This window comes from Heterocephalus glaber, unplaced genomic scaffold, assembly GCF_053883595.1.
Source record: "Heterocephalus glaber isolate CG9 unplaced genomic scaffold, H.glaber_assembly_v1.0 deba00000738, whole genome shotgun sequence".
NCBI lineage: Eukaryota > Metazoa > Chordata > Mammalia > Rodentia > Bathyergidae > Heterocephalus > Heterocephalus glaber.
Window position 1 is genome coordinate 11,107,563 of NW_028258161.1, and position 19,748 is coordinate 11,127,310.

Genomic DNA, 19,748 nt, shown 5'->3' on the forward strand with positions numbered 1-19,748 from the left:
ATGGTTCAACAATCAGTGTAATGCTCTATATCAATAGAGCCAAGGACAAAAAACATATGATTATCTCCATAGATGCAGAAAAAGCATTTGACAAAATCCAACATGCATTTATGATAAAAACCCTACAAAAAATTGGAATAGAGGGTCTCTACCTCAAACTGATAAAAGCCATCTATGAAAAACCAACAGCCAGTATCATACTAAATGGTCAAAAACTGAAATCCTTCACACTAAAATCAGGAACAAGACAAGGATGTCCACTATTGCCACTCTTGTTCAATATAGTTTTGGAAACATTAGCCACGGCAATTAGACAAGAGAAAGAAAAGGAATAAAGATAGGAAATGAAGAAGTCAAATTGTCATTATTTGCAGATGACATGATACTGTATATAGAAGACCCCAAGAACTCCACCAAATGTCTTCTAGACTTAATAACCAAATTCAGTTAAATAGCTGGTTACAAGGTCAGCACACCTTCTCTGAAAACTATAGCACTTTGAAAAGAGATAGAAGATGATATCAGAAAATGGACAGACATCCCCTGCTCCTGGGTAGGAAGGATTAATATAGTGAAAATGGCCATACTTCCAAAACTGCTATATAGATTTAATGCAATTCCAATTGAGATCCCAGCAGCATACTTCATGGACCTTGAGAAAATAATCCAAAAATTCATTCGGCACAAGAAGAGACCCAGAATAGCAAAAGCAATTCTAGGTAACAGAGACATGGCAGGGGGTATCACAATCCCCAACCTGCAACTATACTACAAAGCTACTGTGATAAAAACAGCATGGTACTGGCAAAGAAACGGACCTGAGGACCAGTGGAACAGATTAGAAGATGCAGAAACAACGCCAGACACACTCAGCCACCTCATCTTTGATAAAGGAGCCAAACACCCTCACTGGAGGAAAGATAGACTCTTTAATAAATGGTGCTGGAAAAATTGGTCTTTAACTTGCCAAAGATTAAAACTAGACCTATATCTCTCACCAAGCACTACACTAAAATCAAAATGGATTAAAGATCTAAATATTAAAATAGAAACACTGAGCCAGCTGGAACAGAGGTTAGGTAGAACTCTTGAAGACATTGGTGTAGGAAAAGATTTTATGAACAAAACCTCAGTTGCCTGTGAACTAGCACAAACAATCAACAAGTGAGATCTCTTCTTATTAAAAGGCTTCTGCACAGCAAGAGAAACCACCAGCAGTGTGAAGAGACAACCCACAATGTGGGAAAAAATCTTCACCTGCTTTTCTTCAAAGGTCTACTATCTCCAATCTATAAAGAACATAAAAAGATCAGACCTCCCAATTTTAAAGACCCAATCCAAAAATGGGCATCTGAAATAAACAGACATTTCTCAGACAAAGAAGTAGAAATAGCAAATAAATACATGAAAAAATGTTCAACATCACTGGTCATTCGAGAGATGCAAATGAAAACAACTCTGAGATTCCACCTCACTCCAGAAAGAATGGCTGCTATCATGAAATCAACCAATAACAAATGCTGGCGGGGCTGTGGGGAAAGAGCAACCCTGCTCCTCTGCTGGTGGGAGTGTAGACTGGTGCAAGCACTGTGGAAATCAGTATGGAGATACCTCAAAGAACTAGGACTGGAAGTCCCATTTGACCCCACTATTCCACTGCTGGGGATCTTCCCCAAAGAATTCAAAGAATCATACCACAGTGATATATGTGCACCCATGTTCATAGCAGCACAGTTTGTGATAGCTAAAATTTGGAAACAGCCCAAATGCCCATCAACTGGAGACTGGATAAAGAAAATGTGTTTTTTTTATTAAATGGAGTACTACTCAGCCATAAAAACTGAGAAATTAGAGACACTTATAGCTAAGTGCATGCACATTGAGGCGATACTCTTAAGTGAAATAAATAGGACACACATGTATAAATACCAAATAGTTTCTCTGGTGTGAGAAACTGAAAGTGTAAATAAAGACTAAATGTATAATAGGTAATGTGAAATAGGAAGAAAAGGGGCAAAGGGGAAGGAAGTGGGAGGGATAGGGGAAAGGAAAGAAGGGGATGAAATTAATGAGAAAAAGGAAAAATAGGAACAAAATCTTTGTAAATAGGGAGGGATGGAGGGGTTGAAGAGAGGGCACGGCAAGGGGGAAAAATAAGAACCAAGAGAGACTATGTAAAGGTGCAAATTTCCAATGATGAATGTCATTATATTGTATACCTAAAATGTACCAATGATTAGAATGAATAACTGATAATGCAAAATAGGAAGAAAAGGTCCAAAGGGGTAGGGGGAGGGGGAGGGGCCGGGGCAGGGGAAAGGAAAGAAGGGAAAGGAAAAATGATGAGAAATGGAAAACATGGAAATAAAGTCTTTGGTAAATAGGGAAGGGTGGAGGGCATGAAGGGAGGGCTAGGAATGGGGAAAAAATAAGAACCAAGGTGCATTATGTAAAGGTACAATTCCCAATGAGAAATGTAATTCTGTTGTATACCTACAATGTACCAATAAAAGAATTTAAGTAAAAAAAAAAAGTTATACTTTGCTATTTCATCTAGAAGATAAAGATACCTTACTTTAAACGAAAATATAACAGGGCCAGGGACTTAGCTCAGTGGTGCCACCGCCTGCCTCACAAGCACAAGGCCCTGAATTTGATCCCTGGTACCAAAATTTAAAAAAAATTAAAAATCGATGAAGTGGTTAGATAGACCTACAAGAATCAAGGGCTTTTATTAATGAGAGCTCCATAGGTTCTGAAGCGAAAAGCCTGTATTCTATTAAGACTGATAAAAAAACTTATGAGGCTGGGGATTTAGCTCAGTGGTTCTACCCGCCTTCCTTGCAAGTGCAAGGTCCCGAGTTCGATCCCTGATACCAAAAAAAAAAAAAACTTATATGAATAACTTTAATAAAGAAGGTATAGGATCTGTGAAGGAAATTATAATTACTAAAAAACAGAATTTGCATACAAAATGATACCCAATGTATCCTAACGGTAAGACGTGCCATTATCAGTTTTTGTACTGAATGCAGGAATATGTGATTCCAGTTTGAACATCAATTTTTTCTCCTTAAATTCTTTTATTGGTACATTTTAGGTATACAATACATTTACATTTATCATTGGGTGCTTGTACCTGTACATGATGTATCTTGGTTATTTTTTCCCCATTCCCTGTGTACCCTTCAGCCCCTCCACCCTTCCCTATTTACATAATTTCGTTTCCTTTTTTTTTTTCTCATAATTTTCCCTTTCCCTTCTCTCCTTTCCCCCTCCCCTCCCACCACCCCTACCCCTTTGGACCTTTTCTTCCTATTTCAAATCATCAATTATTCATTTTAATCATTTTAATCCTTATTTACACTTTCAGTTTCTCACACTAGAGAAACTATTCGGTATTTACACGTGTGTCCTATTTATTTCACTTGAGTATGGCCTCAATATGCATCCATTTAGCTATGTCTCTAGTTTCTCATTCTTTATGGCTGAGTAGTACTCCATTTTATAAAAAACCCACATCTTCTTTATCCAGTTTCCAGTTGATGGGCACTTGGGCTGTTTCCAAACTTTAGCTATTATGAACTGTGCCACTATAAACATGGGTGCACATACATCACTGTGGTATGATTCTTTTAATTGTTTCGGGAAGATACCCAGCAGGGGAATAGCTGGGTCAAATGGCACCTCTAGCCCTAGTTCTTTGAGGTTTCTCCATACTGATTTCTATAGTGGCTGCACCAGTCTGCACTCCCGCCAACAATGGAGAAGGGTTCTTTCTCCCCACATCCCTGCCAGCATTTGTTATTGGTTGATTTCTTGACAGCAGCCATTCTTTCTGGGGTGAGGTGGAATCTCAGTGTTGTTTTCATCTGCATCTCTCGAATGACCAGTGATGTTGAACATTTTTTCAAGTATTTGCTGCTTTTACTTCTTGTCTAAGAAATGTCTTTGAACATCAATTTTTAAGAACAGACTAAAATGATCATTTTGTTTGAAAATGTTTTAGTGTACAGTATTTGAAATAAAGACAAGTCACTGACTCGGTGAAGATTATCAGTGAATACAACTAGTATTTGGATCATATTCTAGATAAAACTCCTTCATGTAAATGTATTTTTTAAAAGGATACATTAAAAGGGGAAATAGACAACGATAAAAGTGGTTTGGGTTTTTTTTGGAGGGGTGAGGGGACCAGGGTTGAACCCAAGTGAATTCCAAGTTAGTAGAAAAAAAATCTCCTAAGAGGTTAAGGCAACTGTATGAATAATCCAAGTGTTGGGGAATCCAGATGTATTTTTTAATTGTTAGTAAAACAGAAGATAAATTTTTTAAATAACTTTAGGTTAGAAAAAAATGCTTGTAAGAGACACATATGGATTCATATCTGCAGCACACAAAGCTCACATAACTGGTAATCCACACAAAACTGTCAAAAGAGTATGAATAATCATTTTAAAAACGTAACTCCAAATACACTACAAACCTGAAAAACTACTCTAAAAGTTATACTTCACAAATTGTAAATATTAAAAGAGCAAAAATTAAAGTAGGAAAGTCTGTCGAGGTTGGTGGGGAAATGCAGGGAAAATGATATTATTAGTGAAATTACAAGTGTTACAGACTTGGGCCGGGGACTAGCTCAGTGCTGCCACCTCCTGCCTCATAAGCGCAAGGTCCCGAGTTTGATCCTGATACCAAGAAAAAACAAAAACAAAAACAAACTGTTACAGACTTTTGGAAAGCTATCAGAAAAATATATCCAAATTTTTTTCGTTTTTGAGACAGGGTTTCACCATGTATCTTAAACTCACTATGTAGCCTAGGCTGGCCTGGAACTTAGGGCAATCCTCCTGCCTTAGCCTCCCAAGTGCGGGGATTCCAGGCATGCGCCATGACACCCAGCTCAAAATTTAAAAATACAAACATTTTCCTTGACCCATGGATACAACCAACTCTTGGATATCTAACAAGGATACTATGGTACAGCACTATGACCTTAGATATCTAACACTGTACATGTTCTACGGTACTATCTGCATTGGCTAAAAGAAAACGGCAACAAGATAATGTCAATTACTAGAGAAACGGCTGAATACACCGTGGTTTATCCATATCATGCGCTATTTACAATGTATTATTGAAATGAATGTCACATGTATATAATAAATGGGCTTGGAGGGAGTTTCACAATCTATTGTTAGGCAAGAAAAACAGCATGCAGATATTATGTTATAAAACAACACATTTTAAAAATAAAACAAAGTCCTAACTGTATGCATGCACATGTACATATGTGCATGGTTATAGAGGTGATGGAGCCAGAGGGCACACAAGTCAGGCTGTGACGCTACTGTTTCAGGCAGGAGAGGTCGGGGGAGGGACGGAATGACAAATTTAAACAACACAACACAAGACCCTACCAACTGAGGAGTCTTTAAAGTGGCATATACAAAGTTAATGCACAGAAATTCCCATGCATACATTCATAAAGAAATATATGGAAGTGATCCTATTGAAATGTTAATAAAACACATACTCACATATATTGTATATTTAGTTGTTCCCCAATCCAAGTTATAGTTGCTCATACAAAAAATGAATGTATTGATCTATGTTGGTGAAGATCCAGAAACATCTCCCTTCAGGTCTGATTCCATCCAGAGGTTCCAGATTGCATCTGGTTCTCCAATTCAGAGTTCCTTTTGTTTTCTAGGTACCACCTCAGGTTGACTTTTATTAGAAAAATTAGCTTCAGCAAGAAATGTTACTCCTCGCGACATACTACTTGCAAGAAGGTGTCTCTTTGATATCTAAAAAAGCCTCAGAAAATACGTGCTTGTACCTCAGTGACCTTCGCTGGCCATTTCCTCTGGGGGAGGGCACTGCCCCGGGTAACTGGGCCGCTGTGGTAGCTGAGGGTGGAGCAATGCCACACTGCGCACGCGCAGGTTTACTTGCAGGGATGTGGGGGCGCTCAAAAGGAAAAGTGGGTGGTGCGCTCTTGGTGACAGAAGGCAGCAGAGGCTAACAGGTAAACATGAGCATGAACTGGGGATTAAAGTAACACATATGCCCAGTGAGACATTACAAGGGCTGTTTCACTGGTAGTCAAAGAAATACAAATAAAACTAGTTTGTTGCTTAACGGGTTAAGAAAAGAACCTGTATACATGAGGTGGTAAGGAGGCAAGGCTGAGAACAAGCACTCACTGCTGCTCAGTGTGCATGCAACAGCCCCAACTAAGAGTCAATTAAGCAAACCTGATTCCACAAGCAGAAACATTTCTGATTCTTAAGTATGAAACAATAAACTTACAACAAAAACAGTAAAACTTTACAGCCCCATAAGTTTTGTGTACTCCAACCTGACAGGTATTCTCATTTAAAATGAAAAAAAAAAAAAAAAAGACAACACCTCAGTCATTCTATATTCCTTATTCTATGTATTGTTCTCTTAACATTTTAGAGAAAACCCAGGGTAAAGTTCATAGCTGAGTGTCCGTGGCAGAGTTGGAGTTGAACCAATCCAGTGTTTTCAGGTAACTGATTAAATGTTTTTACACCTCTATCCAACTAAATATGTGGACAAAAAACTTGCTCAGTATTACTGGTGGAATGGACTCCAAAGGGCTGGGGATGTAGTTCAGTGCGGCTGTGCCTGCCTGACAAGTGCAAGATTCTGAGTTTGATTCCCAGTACCAAAAAAAAAAAAAAAAAAGAAAAAGAAATGGACCCCAAGGACTAGAAGTGTAATGCCTGAATACTGAGAAGACTTCCAATCTTAAACACCTAAAGGACAGCTGTTCTAGGCCACTTGAAAAATAAAAAATTATATATACTATACTTGAAACTATGGTGGCTGTTAAGTATTGGTGTTACGAAAGACTGCCCTGTGAGCAATATGATGATTCTCACACTTGGCAGAGAATCGTGTATTTCTTGAGCATGCAAACTACGCTGAATCAACAACTAGAAATGTCAGTGTGAGCTTGTACATGGCACTAAAATACTTGAAGAGATGTCGGCAAAGTTTTATGTCAAGCAGACTGTTTTTAGGCTTACTCCTTCTTTCATGTCCAAATACAATTAAGGAGGTAAAGCGCTGTTAAGTTCCCTAACTCTGGACCTTTTACTAAATCAGGGGTTTTGAGTACTAAGAATGCAAGGAGAACCACCTCCTCTGCTAGAAGTTTAGATCAAAAGATTTTTTTTTTTTTTTAACATTGTTTGGTTTTTGTTTTTCTTTTTGGAACCAGGGATAGAACTTGGGTCTTTGTGCTTGCGCAGCAAGCGGCGAAACCATCAAAAGACTTATTATGGAGTAGGTTTACATTCATGGGATTTATCCTATAATCAATAAATCTGAAACACCTCTGTTGCATATAAGAGAATGATAAAGAAATAGGGGAACTTCTGCTATGATGAAAAAAAGCTAGTAACTAGTTCTATGACAGGGAACGATGGTTAAGAGTATGCCTTCAGGACTGCAAATGCCTGACTGGAGATCTGATTAGTTACTGACCTTGGAGAAGTGACCTAAATACCCGCTGCATTATCCTTCCCGTTAAAATGAGCGTAACAGGAGCACCAATGTCCCAAAGTTACTGTGCTCTTTAACGTGATAATTAAGCCAGTACTTAGAATGGTACCTAGCACCAAGGAAGCTTTCAATAAATACTAGTACTCCTAACTTGAAAAAGTACTTATGTCTACTCAAATACTATATTCTAATTATCCTACTTGTACCATGTGCAAAAAGCTCTTTATGACTACGTGAAATAATTCTGAAAACAATTAAAACCCTCTCAGTGACGTAGGTACTTGATTTTAAGTATTACAAATATCATTTACAAAGCCACCACTACAAATTAAGCTTCAACAGAATAGTAAGATGAAAGACACATAATATAAGGAAATGTGAGTAACACTATATTCAAATGTTCCTCAGTTGATGACAGTAACAGGGAAATGTATAATATTACCTTGCACAAGTGCATCTAGGGAAAGCAGGCTGTATTTATTCAAAAACTATGAAAGGTTACAATAAAAATCAAACAAAATTCTTAAAATTATATTCAAGTGATCTCCATGTATCCAAATCGTGACCAAATCAAGACAACAATTCAATGTACAAGAAAGACTGCTACATAGCCAAAGGAGCAAAAATAGAAAAGTTTTGTCAAAACAACTCTACATAAATACATAAATCTAGGTTTAATGCTACAGGACCAAATCATAAGCACATTAGCTACCTTTCAGTAACATTGCAGAATTAATACACAATGCATAAATGCTTTACTCATTATGTAATGTAGACTAACAAGTGTAAACCAAATAGAATGTGAGGATTTCATTTGTGAAGATGTGTATTCCATAAAGAGCCCATCCTGAAGTAAAATCACTAACACACATATTGCAAAGGTCCACAAAAATGTTTATCATTTACAATTATAATAGAGAATAAACTGCCAAGAAATTAATATCAGAATCTTACTGAGGGGTATTGTAGTGACCAGGTTTGAAGGAGGAATTACTTACAAATAGACTTAAAACAGCAGAGATCAAAGTAAACTAAATAACAAGACTGAAAAAACACACAATGTACAAAAGCAAGAAGTTAGAAAACAATACTGTTGCAAAGATTTATTAGTGTACAAGTTAGTTTTGATAAACTAATGGTTACTTGTCACAGTAAATTATCAAGATTTTCATTGCAAAAGTATTTTCCCACACGTTAGAGTCTGGAAGGAATATGTCTTTCTCAAATTGTCATTTAGGGTTTTTTCCCCACCCCTCAATACACAGAAATGGGTTTCTGAATATCAACTAGCCATTTATGAAAGCCCTAAGATACAGATATTCATAAACATTACACGAGTTACAATGAAGGTACCTGGACAAACACAACCAACATTTATGAAAAAAGATGTTGGTTTAGAGGTGATAAGGACTAAAGGAGTTTCAATCAACATATTCATGTCCTTCTGAAAGGAAAATGAGGGAAAACCTTATTGCTGTTCTGCCGAACACTATCTAACTCAAAACACTGCAAAGGAACATGAATCCAATGTAGTATCACAGGACTGAAACTACAAACAACCAACCCAATCAATGAGATAAGCTAAAAAGTAATACCAAACTTCTGTAATATACTAACACTATTTTGGAAGTGTCATCAGGACAAATAGAAATTTAATTATGTAGTGGCCTGAGCTACAGTCTGAGCTTAGTAGTGGAAGAGACTCTCAGACATCCTGGGAGGTGAGGAAGTCGCGCTCTGCTACTCCTCAGAGGAAATCTGGCAGGCCTGGTGGTACTGACTTACCTCCCAGTGGGTCTAGGAGTTCCACACATCAAGTAATTCAGTAATTAATAGGAGTATTTAAGCAAAAGAGACCAAAAGCAGACTCCATAGTAACATATACTGGATAGATGAGTGTTCTACAAAGTTACATGATAAATGTAAATCACAAAATCAAATGTACTCTTAAAGGGACACCTATTTTATGTTACATAAAAAACTGCAGACTACACACTGCATGCATACCATAACACTGTCCCTGGGAAAGCCGATGAGTGGAATTTCTCACAAATATTTACTGCCATGATACAAAACAATTATGTGCAAACTGCAAGGTCCCTAAGTAGCAGTTAGAGTTTATATACAGAAGATGTCACTATCTCATCGATTATGCAAGAGATGGGCTTCCCAGAGTTTATAGCACAGAACAGTAACCACCACAGGCTCCTCGTCCGTGGCTGTCTTCCATGTGTGACAGTCTGACTCCTTTATTCTGGTTCTCACTTTCCCACAGTCCAGGCGTCTGAATGATCTTTTCAACAAGTTCCTCAAAGGCACACTGTACGCCATCACAGGTTTTTGCACTTGCCTCTGAAATTCAAGGGAAAGGGTCACAGGACATTCCTTTTTGGCCATATTCCCATGTTTTTCTGGGAAACTTTCATGGCATACATATCAGGTTATGATATACTGAGACCCATACAAGCAATTTCTTCCCACAAGTTCAATATTAATGAATTTCTCAACTCTTAAAACTGAGCTATTTAAATTTCATCCAGTAGAATACTGCCAGGCAAGCCCAACACTGTGGAATAGAATTTTAACCTGTAAAGTCCCATTCAAATATTATGTCAAACTTATTTCCCTAGGTTTTAACTTTTAAAATGTACCCCCTAGGGGCCGGGGATTTAGCTCAGTGGTTCCGGCACCTGCCTTGCAAGCACAAAGTCCCAAGTTCGATCCCCAGTACCAAAAAAAAAAAAAAAATGAACCCCCTAAACAGATATTATTCCACTTTAAAATAATGAAATTCACGCTACAAGTTAAATAATTAACCTGATTATTCTGTTTGCAAACAACTATCTATAGGTGGCTGGATAAAAAGAACACAACTGACCCCACTTTCCTTCTGCTGATGTAACTCCAGTAACCGCTCCATGTCCCTGGAGTCCTTCTAGCTGTCTGAAGTGACTAATCTTATTCCTCTTCCTCACTCCTCCTCCATCTCAGCTGATGATCTGCCTTTTGGGGGTGGTAACCGTACTAGGAACTGAACCCAGGGCCTCTGGACTGAGCTGTATCTCGGCCTGTTTTTCTATTCTGAGACAGGACCTCACTGAGGAGCGAGAGGGAGGGGAGAGAGAGAGCCAGTGTCTCGCTCCCATTCCTCACAGTGCCCATCCCACACAAGCGGACAGCCAGCTCACAGCACCGGCTTTCCAGCACGCCCGGAGCGCAGCCGTTTCTGCCCTGCCCTTGGGTCTCGGTGCCCTCTGAGCCTCATCTCCCAGCATCGCCCGCCTTCTTTCTCCCTAACACAGCTGTGCCCCAGCACCCGAATGAGCCTTCTTCACGCCAGCCTAGCTCCTCCCTCGCAAATGTGTCTGCAATCCCCTCACCCTGAACAGCTCTCCTCCCACCCTCGCACGCTGACTGCTGCTCAAAGGGCACTACCTCAAATACCACTCCGTCCTCAGCTCCAGCCCAGTGATGCTCTCTCCTTAGCGTTCTCTTTCCTTACCAGCACTACTTGTTTTTAATAAACTGCATCTTTAGACCTATGGCGAGGCCCAAAGACTTGTAATTTTCAAAGCTCCCCCAGTGATTCTGATATAACTAGATCACTTTTCCAGATGAGGGGTTGACAAACTTTCCCTGTGAGGGCCAGGTAATAAGTATTTTAGGCTCTGAGGGGCACACGGCCTCTGTGGTAAGGACTAGCAATGTGTGATGAGGGCACGGCCAGACAGGGTCTGTGCTGCATCGCTGTGAATGTGCATGCAAACCACAGGACGAGCTTTTCAAAGCTGCCGATTCTAACTCTGAAATGGGGGGCAGGGCCTGACATGAAGCATTCTCAACAAACACCCAGGCGGGGTGATCCTGGAATAGCTTGGGCACCAGGCTCCAAGTTTACCAAATGCCATATATTCTGGGAGGAATGATTCAATTGTGATCTATGTGCCCCCAGGAAATACCATCCTATTCTATTTTTACAGGAAGAAAAAGAATCTCATTTTATAGTCAGACTTTGCAGCACAAGAGAACTGTGAATTGAACAAATATACTTATGTCATAAATATAAAGCATGATCAAAGCATATGGAACGTGTAAGCTTTAAAATGTATTAGAGTGAAAGTCACATTGCCAATAACCCCTACTCGCTTTGAACACACTTATCTTAGCCTATCACCCGTCACTGCCTGATGCTGCTCTGGAAGTCCTCTTTGAGGCTTTACAAGCGAGTGTCTTCCCAGGCTGCGATCACAAGCACAGTGCCACACAGTGCCGCTGATGCCACCTGACGGAGGGCGACAGCACAGCATGTTCTAGCCGACATGCCGCTTCTGGTCCTTCCCCAAAGTCAAAATGACCGTGGAAGGTAAACATATCGAACTGATTCAGAACATCAAGCCAAGGGCCAGGGGTGCAGCTCAGCCCAGCAAGGGAAGGTCCCTGAGTTTGATTCCAGGTACGGGGCGGGGGGGGGGGGGGGGGGGGGGCACCACGCCAGCCACAAATGTGCAACTAAAGACATGAAAGAGGACTTTCAGAACTGCTTCAGGGTGTAGCAAGAATATAGGCATCAGTGTGCCTGAAGTGAGAGGGAGGATTTCAAGGGTAATTAATGGCAATGTGTCTTTTACTGCAACACATTTTGAAACATTCACTGTCTTTTTTAATCACAGCTCATAAATTTTAGCAAAAACTTTTTAAAAATTCCTTGTTAATAATGAAAGAGTAGATATTCATTTATACTTGCCTATAAATAACATGGAATGCTTGCGTGCAAATTTCAGGCCTTCATTTCTATCAACTTCACGATTTTCCTAAAAGATAAACACAATGATTAAGAAAAGCTGCCAGCTGGGGCTTTAGCTCAGTGGTGCTGCCACGTGCCGCACAAGCGCAAGGACCTGAGTTCAATCCCCGGTACCAAAAAAGAAAAACAAAAAAACATCAAAAAAAGAAAAGCTGTCAAAATACAGAACAAAAATTCCAAATGTCTGCCTTCTTACCTTATCGATTTTATTTCCAACTAGCATGTTTACTATGTCATTTCTTGTACAGTATGTTTCCAATTCATTTAACCAATTATCCAGCTTAACAAAGGTGTCTCTTCTTGTGACATCATAAACTGAAATAAAAGCAGTCATTCATTGAGTAAGCATTGAAGGTAAGAGGCAACAGTAACACCGTTATTTCTGACATGCAGCTGGAAGCTAACATTACTCTTCGCCAAGTCTTTCTTGTTAAGCCTTCAGTGCTCAACAATGGCTATACTGATCCACGTGGAACAAACAAGGGGTTAGAGAGATACTTAACACGTTTCAATCTAACACATGTTGTGATAGAAATGAAATTATAGACTGCGTCTGATAACTGAAAACCAATTTCACCAAAGCAACAGTTTTTCCTGTTCAAAATGATTAACGAGGTCTGTCCAAATACTAGTGTTTAGATCCAAAGCTTGGTGAAACATTAAAAATTGTTTTTGTAAAAAAAAAAAAAAAATTGTTTTTGTATAAACCTAAACATACATGATCCTCATAAGGACCAGAATTTGCCTCTTTTGAGAAAATTACAGTATAGTTAGTGAATGGGATCCTGAGTGTCGTCTCTATTAAATAATCTCTTTAATCTTATAGCATCGGACATAGAAGCTTATACTAATTTAAATTGTTTTCTAAAAGTAAAACAGTATCGTAAGTCATTAAATTGTGATATAAAAATTTCTCTATGCAACTGGCCAATATTTTTAAAGTTTTCCAGGAATATCAAGAAAAGTACTTTTCCCCAAATTACAAAACGCCCAACTGTTTTCAATTTTGTTTGACCATGAATCAACTGTTAAGTGCCTTGTGCTTTCTTTTATAAATACAATTGATACAGCCGATTCTCCTAAGCAAGAAATATTCTCCTTTCTTTATAGACTTAAGCAAATATTAATTCACTGATGAAAGCAGATCAATGTTTGGTGACATGTAACATGTCCTTTAAACTCACTAACATGTACTTTAAACCAAAGAATATAGTCTTTATTTTTTAATAAAAGGACTGAAAAAAATTTTAAGTTTTCATATCTATTAATAATAAATGAAGTCAGCCAGGCCTGGTGGTGTACACCTGTAATCCCAGCACTCGGGAGGCTGAGGCAGGAGGATTGCTGCAAGTTCGAGGCTGGCCTGAGCTACATAGTGAGTTCAAGGCCAGCCTGAACTGCACAGCAAGACCCTGTCTTAAAAAAAAAATACAGTAGGGGCTGGGGCTTAGCTCAGTGGCGCTACACTCACCTCAAAAGTGCAAGGTCCTGAGTCTTGATCCCCCGTAGCAAAAAAAAAAAATACAGTGTATTACAGTAAAAACGTACCTAATATAACACCCTGTGCACCTCTGTAGTAGCTAGGAGTTAATGTTCGAAACCTCTCTTGACCAGCAGTATCCTAGAAGGGACAATTTAAAAGAAAAAGTATAAATAATAGACCTAGAAAGCCAAACAGCATTATTAAAAATACTCTCAATGTGCAAGCTCATTAAACAGCTGGAATTTAAGTAAGATGTGTTCTCTGAGAAATATTACATAAAATAAAATTAGTAAATACTGATTCAGCTCTAGAAAAATGCAATTAAGCTAAGACTTTCTGACATTTTTGATTAAAATTTTTATCACACGTGAAACTCTCTTCATTGAAAGCCAAGGCTCTCAGCTCCTGCTGCACAGTTAAATTTTCTGGGAATCTTTATGTCCAATCCACAAAGACTGTGACAGGGTGAGAAGGGGAATTAAAAACAAAAATCTTTCCAAGTTATTCTAATGTTGAATCAAAGCTGGGAATCACAGATTTAAAGAGAAATATAGGCCGGGCATTTAGCTCAGTGGTGCCGTTGCCTGCCTCGCAAGCAAAAGGTCCCGAGTTCCATCCCTGGTACCAAAAAAAAAAAAGAAAGAAAAAAGAAAGAGAAATATACAAAGGTTATCTTATTTCAAGTAAGGAATTTTTAGGTCAGGCTGTGTAAGGGTTTCTATGTATCTTTAGGGAAATGCGTAATACCAAACCACCCCTTACCACATATAGTAGGGGTCCATGAACTACAAAAGACATGTCACATGAGAAAGAAATTGTACATTTCCTAAGAGTAGAGGCCTCATGTGCTCCGTTACCAGTTTAACTCCAGTACACAGAGCAGGGCTTGCCATGGGAAAGCTGCTCAAAATGTGACGGGGAAGGAGAGGAACTAACCTAACCAGCCTGCCCACACTTCCAGGCCTGCCCCTTCTGTCTTCTTTCTACCACCACCCTGGGCTTGTGGCTTTCAAGGATCTAAGATTATGCGAAATGGCAGCTGGCGAACTGCCACCTTAGCCCACCACCTGTTTTATCGTATAAGACTTTATTAAATAAAGTTTGACACACAGCCAGGCCATGCATTTACATATCACCATTCTGGTCGGTGTAGGGTTGCACTATTTATTTTCTATGTGGCCCTTTAACAAAATGTCTGCAGTGGGCTGAAAAGACATGTATCAAAGTGCAACCTAGCCAGGGGTCCCGCTGTGATGAACTCGACTTTTCTACAGAACAAGCAGAAGCTCCTTTAGACGTAAAAAGTCAGATATAAACCGAAGAGGTTTCTAAGACTGGAGAATTTTAAAGTAGCAACAAAGGGCATCAGCAATAGAGAATGTCTTTGGCTGGCTGGGGAAGAGAATGCTGTAAGAAAGAATACAGAGCATTTAAGGAAACTTAGTCCCAGAAACAAAAGGAAAATAGCTTTCAGTGTAAACCTCTTTGAACATTTCCTATTCCTCCACAGATAAACTTACACGCATGCAGAATTTTTTTAACTCTTCAGAGAAGCATGTTTTCTTTGTTCATCTTTTTTTGCAGTACATGAAGATTACATTCATCATGGGAGATGTGTCCGTGTACGAAGCACATCTCACTTCTGGCTTGTTTGTCCCCTTCCCTTCCCCTTCCTCCAACCTTTCCTTCCCTCCAAATTTACAAAAGTTCTATTTCTAGTGCTAGCTTCGCCACCACGTATACTGAAAGCTCTGTTTCTGTTGTTTCTTTAAATCCCCTCTCTCCCTTCCCCTCCTGCCCCCCATCTCCTGCTCCTCTTCCCATCTGGACAGGCCCCCGACTTCCTAGTATCTCTCCCCCATTCCGCTCCTTATCTACACAGTACTCAGGGTTTCTCACACAAGTGAAGCAACAAAGAAGTGAAGGATGTTTTTGCTTCCAGATTCTCATCACTTTAGAAACTAGTTCTCTTCTTTGCCACGATTAAGTGAAGTAACACATTTAAAATTATACTTTCTAAACACATGAATGTATGAGATAAAAATGATTTCTCTCATTATAAAAATTTTCTTCGGTTTAAAGTTTCTTACAAAACCTATGTCTGATGTTAAAATTATTCAATTTGCATATTTACCCATGTTTTCAGGAACAATAACACAAAGCTACATAAAGCAGGCTTATCATCTAAGCCAATTATAATTTGATCACATGATACAGGCTGGTATTTTGAATTAATAATCATTAATAAAATGCCACATGGATGCCCAGTAATCTTTTTGATCACTATGATCAAAGGATCAAAATTTAAGTTTGTAGAAAAAAATCAACTGGAGGACCAGGGATGTAGCTCAGTAGCACAGCACCTACCTGCCTGGCAAGCACAAGGCCCCTGAGTTCAATCACCAGTACCAAAAAAAACAAAATTCAACTGGAAACCATGATATGATTGCTATGTTTAACTATACCATCACTTCAGAAACCAACTGGGAATATATGTATTTGATGTTTATACAGAAAAGAACTCAAAGTGTTCATAGCCTAGATCAGTGTCTGAGAAAACCTGACTCATAAAACTAAATAAAAAATTATATTCTAAAAGTACATAGCTCAGCAATTTATTTACACATAAAATATAAGTTAGCAACACTCAAACTACACAGTATACACTATAACTTTCGGAATTCCATCATGTTAAGCATTTAAATCTGAGTACTACAAACTTAAGAGAAAAGGAAAAGCCTTTAAAAGACAAGACTCAGATTTGGAACAGAAAATTTGGAAATTTAAAATTTAGTATTTTTTCCATACATGGAACAGTTTCATTTTCATAACAAATAATTTTGAGTAAGAATCAAGTATGAAATAATGCAATCCTAGCCGGGGATTTAGTTCAGTGATTCTGCCGCCTGTCTCACAAGTGCAAGGTCCCAAGTTCTATCCCCGATACCAAAAAAGTAAAAAAGGAAATAACGCAATCCTTAAATCTTTCTGTTATGACAGGAAAGCAGCCATTCTCTATGCAGAAGGAAATTACACCCATAACTCTAGTGAACTGATTTCCAGAAGTCAGAAAGTGAATGAACATGAACTTTGTTCGCTCTAGTCTTCACTAAGATCAGCCTCAAAAACTGCCTTGAAGAAACACAACATAAAAATCAGAATTGCAATTCCAGTCAAGACAGCCATAAAAACCTTATGTTTTCAAAGTAATAATAGCAAAAAATGTTCTAATATTAAAATATCACACATGACTCTGACTTTTCACACGTGACCATTTATTCATATCAGACATTTAGTCTTGACATTTTGGGTTTACTTATAAAAATGTTAAACTAATACTTGTGGCAGGGCTCAAAACACTGTTGCAAAAGCATCGGACCAGAATTTATCAAAACTGTACACTGAATAGTCATTGTTTTTTGTTTTGTTTTGGTTGTGGTACAGAGGATCAAACTCAGGACCTTGAGCTTGCTTGGCAGGTGGGGTACCACTAAGCTAAATCCCCCATCCTCTTCTCTCTTTTTAAAATCAGGAATGTGTGGTAAGTGCAAAGACATCTTTGTAAGATAAACAAAGCAGACCTTTTTGTCTTAGGCTGTGCTTTTAATTTCTGATGAGGCAAACAAATTATTAAAGACAGGTATGGATAAATCAAAGGTGAGGAAAGATCTCGGAAGGCTAAATAGAATGCAGGGAGTAGAAGTAAGGCAAGGGTATAGAAACGGGCAACACAAGAAAAAACCTGAGATGCTATTGAAGTCATGAGGAGTATGCACTTTCGTGACACAGTGACGGTGGAGCTACAAATAATTATTCTATTTGATCTCAGAAACTTGCAAGGGAGAGAAGGACTCACTATATTTCTGTAGATAAAATCACAGGATTGGAGGAACTACGGATCCATATATTTCTAATAGTCAACAGAAAGGCCTTTCTAAAATACAACACTCAGATATCATAAAGAAAATAAATTATCTGACCATAATAACTACTAAGACCCTGGTATGTTAACAAGATTTGAGTGTACATGACAAACTGGGGAAAAAAAGAATCTGTAGCATATGACAAAGTTAGTAATATACTCATGCAAAAGAACACAATCCTAAATTCATTTTAAGATTGATTTTAAAGATGAATGCCAGTGTGAAAAAATGTAACATATGACAAAGCTGACACTTTTATTATATAAAGCCTTTACTCAAAAAAAAAAAAAAAGGGCCAGGGATTTAGCTCAGTGGTTTTGCTGCCTGCTGCGCAAGCGCAAGGACCCGAAAGCAATCCCCGGTACCAAAAAAAAAAAGACTTTACTCACGGAAAAGATAAATGCTTATAATGGGCAAAGAATATAAAAAGGAAATATACATATATACAGGTATTTTTTTTCGGAACCAGGGATCGAAGTCAGGACCTTGCACCTTCAAGGTATGGCACCACTGAGCTAATCCCCAGCCCAAGAGAATGTATTTTTAAATGTGACCAGCAAATATATGAGAAAAACTAAATAGAAATGCTCATACATATATGTAAAAAATTATTACTCAGAAAGGTAAAAATGAGAAAAGCTGATAATACTAAGTACTATACCAATTAAAATGTAGAAGAGAATATGAAAAATATCTGATGGAAGTAAAAACTGAAGTCTTTTAGATGTATATCAATATTAAAAGCTCACATTCTTTAAACCAACATTTCTATAGTAAACCAACATTTAAACCAACATTTCTACATCCTAAAGTAATTACACAACTCTCCACAGATGTATAATCAGGATGCTGCTGGAGCACTGCTTATTTTTGTGAAAAATTAGTATCAATTCAAGTATCTTTCTCAAGGGGTTGACTAAATTAAAATATAGCCATAAAAGGAAAACCAGATGGCCATTTCAACTCATCACTTCCATTATTTATTGACACAGAAAAATGTACACATTGTGTGAATGGATCAGTTCTTGAAAACTGCATATATACACATATGTATAACAGTACATATACATGCACCTAAAATCTTTAAGAAGATTATTAAAAAGTATACACTTAAGGTTTTCTCTATTGTTTTCTTATTGTCTCGATTATCCTTTACAGGATGAGCCAGTATTATTCATGTAGTCCAGGGAAACCTTTCTTTTTGAAAAAATGTAAGCCTAGGGTAAACATATCTCATCAACAGTACCCGCCAGCCTTTTCATTAGGCAGGAAGTAGAAAGCACACTTTTAAAACAGTCTTGTGTAGGAGAAAAATGTCACTGTAACCATTAAGCCTCAGTTCCTAGTCTAATTTGTGTAGTTCACAAAGCAATAAGCAATAGCAAGGACAGAAAGCGATAATAAATTAATCATAAAACAACATGGAAAACCAGGTCCCCACTTTAGTTATTCTTAAATGGTTGAATATATTTTACTATTATCTAGTCCAACATTTCCCAAACTGTTTTCTGTTAGACATTACTGCTCTAATTGATGTTAACTATATTGAAGGAGAGGGAAATAAATTAATAATCATTTAAAATATGACATGTGAGTCAGGCATGGTAGACTATGCTGGAAATCCCAGCACTGTGGGAGGCTGAGGCAGGAGGATCGCCAAGTTCAAGCTTGGCTTGAGCAACTTGGTAACTAACATCATATAATGCATGTATATTACTTCTTCCACTTCCTGATATACAGGCAGCATTTACTATTTGAGTGTTTAGGAGTATGTCTTCATATGATGACCACTAATCAGTTCTATTTATCATGCTATAAGATATATGTATATATTTAATTACCATAGTATATGTAAAAATTAGATATATACTTTTATAAATTTTAGCAATCATGTTTAAAGGAACTGAGAGACAGACAGACACTAAGCCTCTTGGACACTTTTGATATTTCACGACCTCCTTTTCAGCACTAGCACGACGAGGTCTAGTTAGCAGTA

At 38.1% G+C, this 19,748-nt stretch overlaps 1 protein-coding gene across 1 annotated transcript in view; it reads right to left on the bottom strand.

Annotated features, from left to right (window-relative positions):
* Nucleotides 1–8,000: 8,000 nt before the first annotated feature.
* Nucleotides 8,001–19,748, bottom strand: part of Rab18 (RAB18, member RAS oncogene family) — a 37,014-nt gene continuing 25,266 nt past the window's right edge. The window contains exons 4-7 of the mRNA XM_004861832.4: nt 13,895–13,967; nt 12,543–12,661; nt 12,287–12,353; nt 8,001–9,894 (exon numbers count right to left, since the gene is read on the bottom strand). Of these exons, the coding sequence (XP_004861889.1) occupies nt 9,719–9,894; nt 12,287–12,353; nt 12,543–12,661; nt 13,895–13,967 (435 nt within the window). The 3' untranslated portion in view covers nt 8,001–9,718. The remainder of the gene's footprint in view (nt 9,895–12,286; nt 12,354–12,542; nt 12,662–13,894; nt 13,968–19,748) is intronic.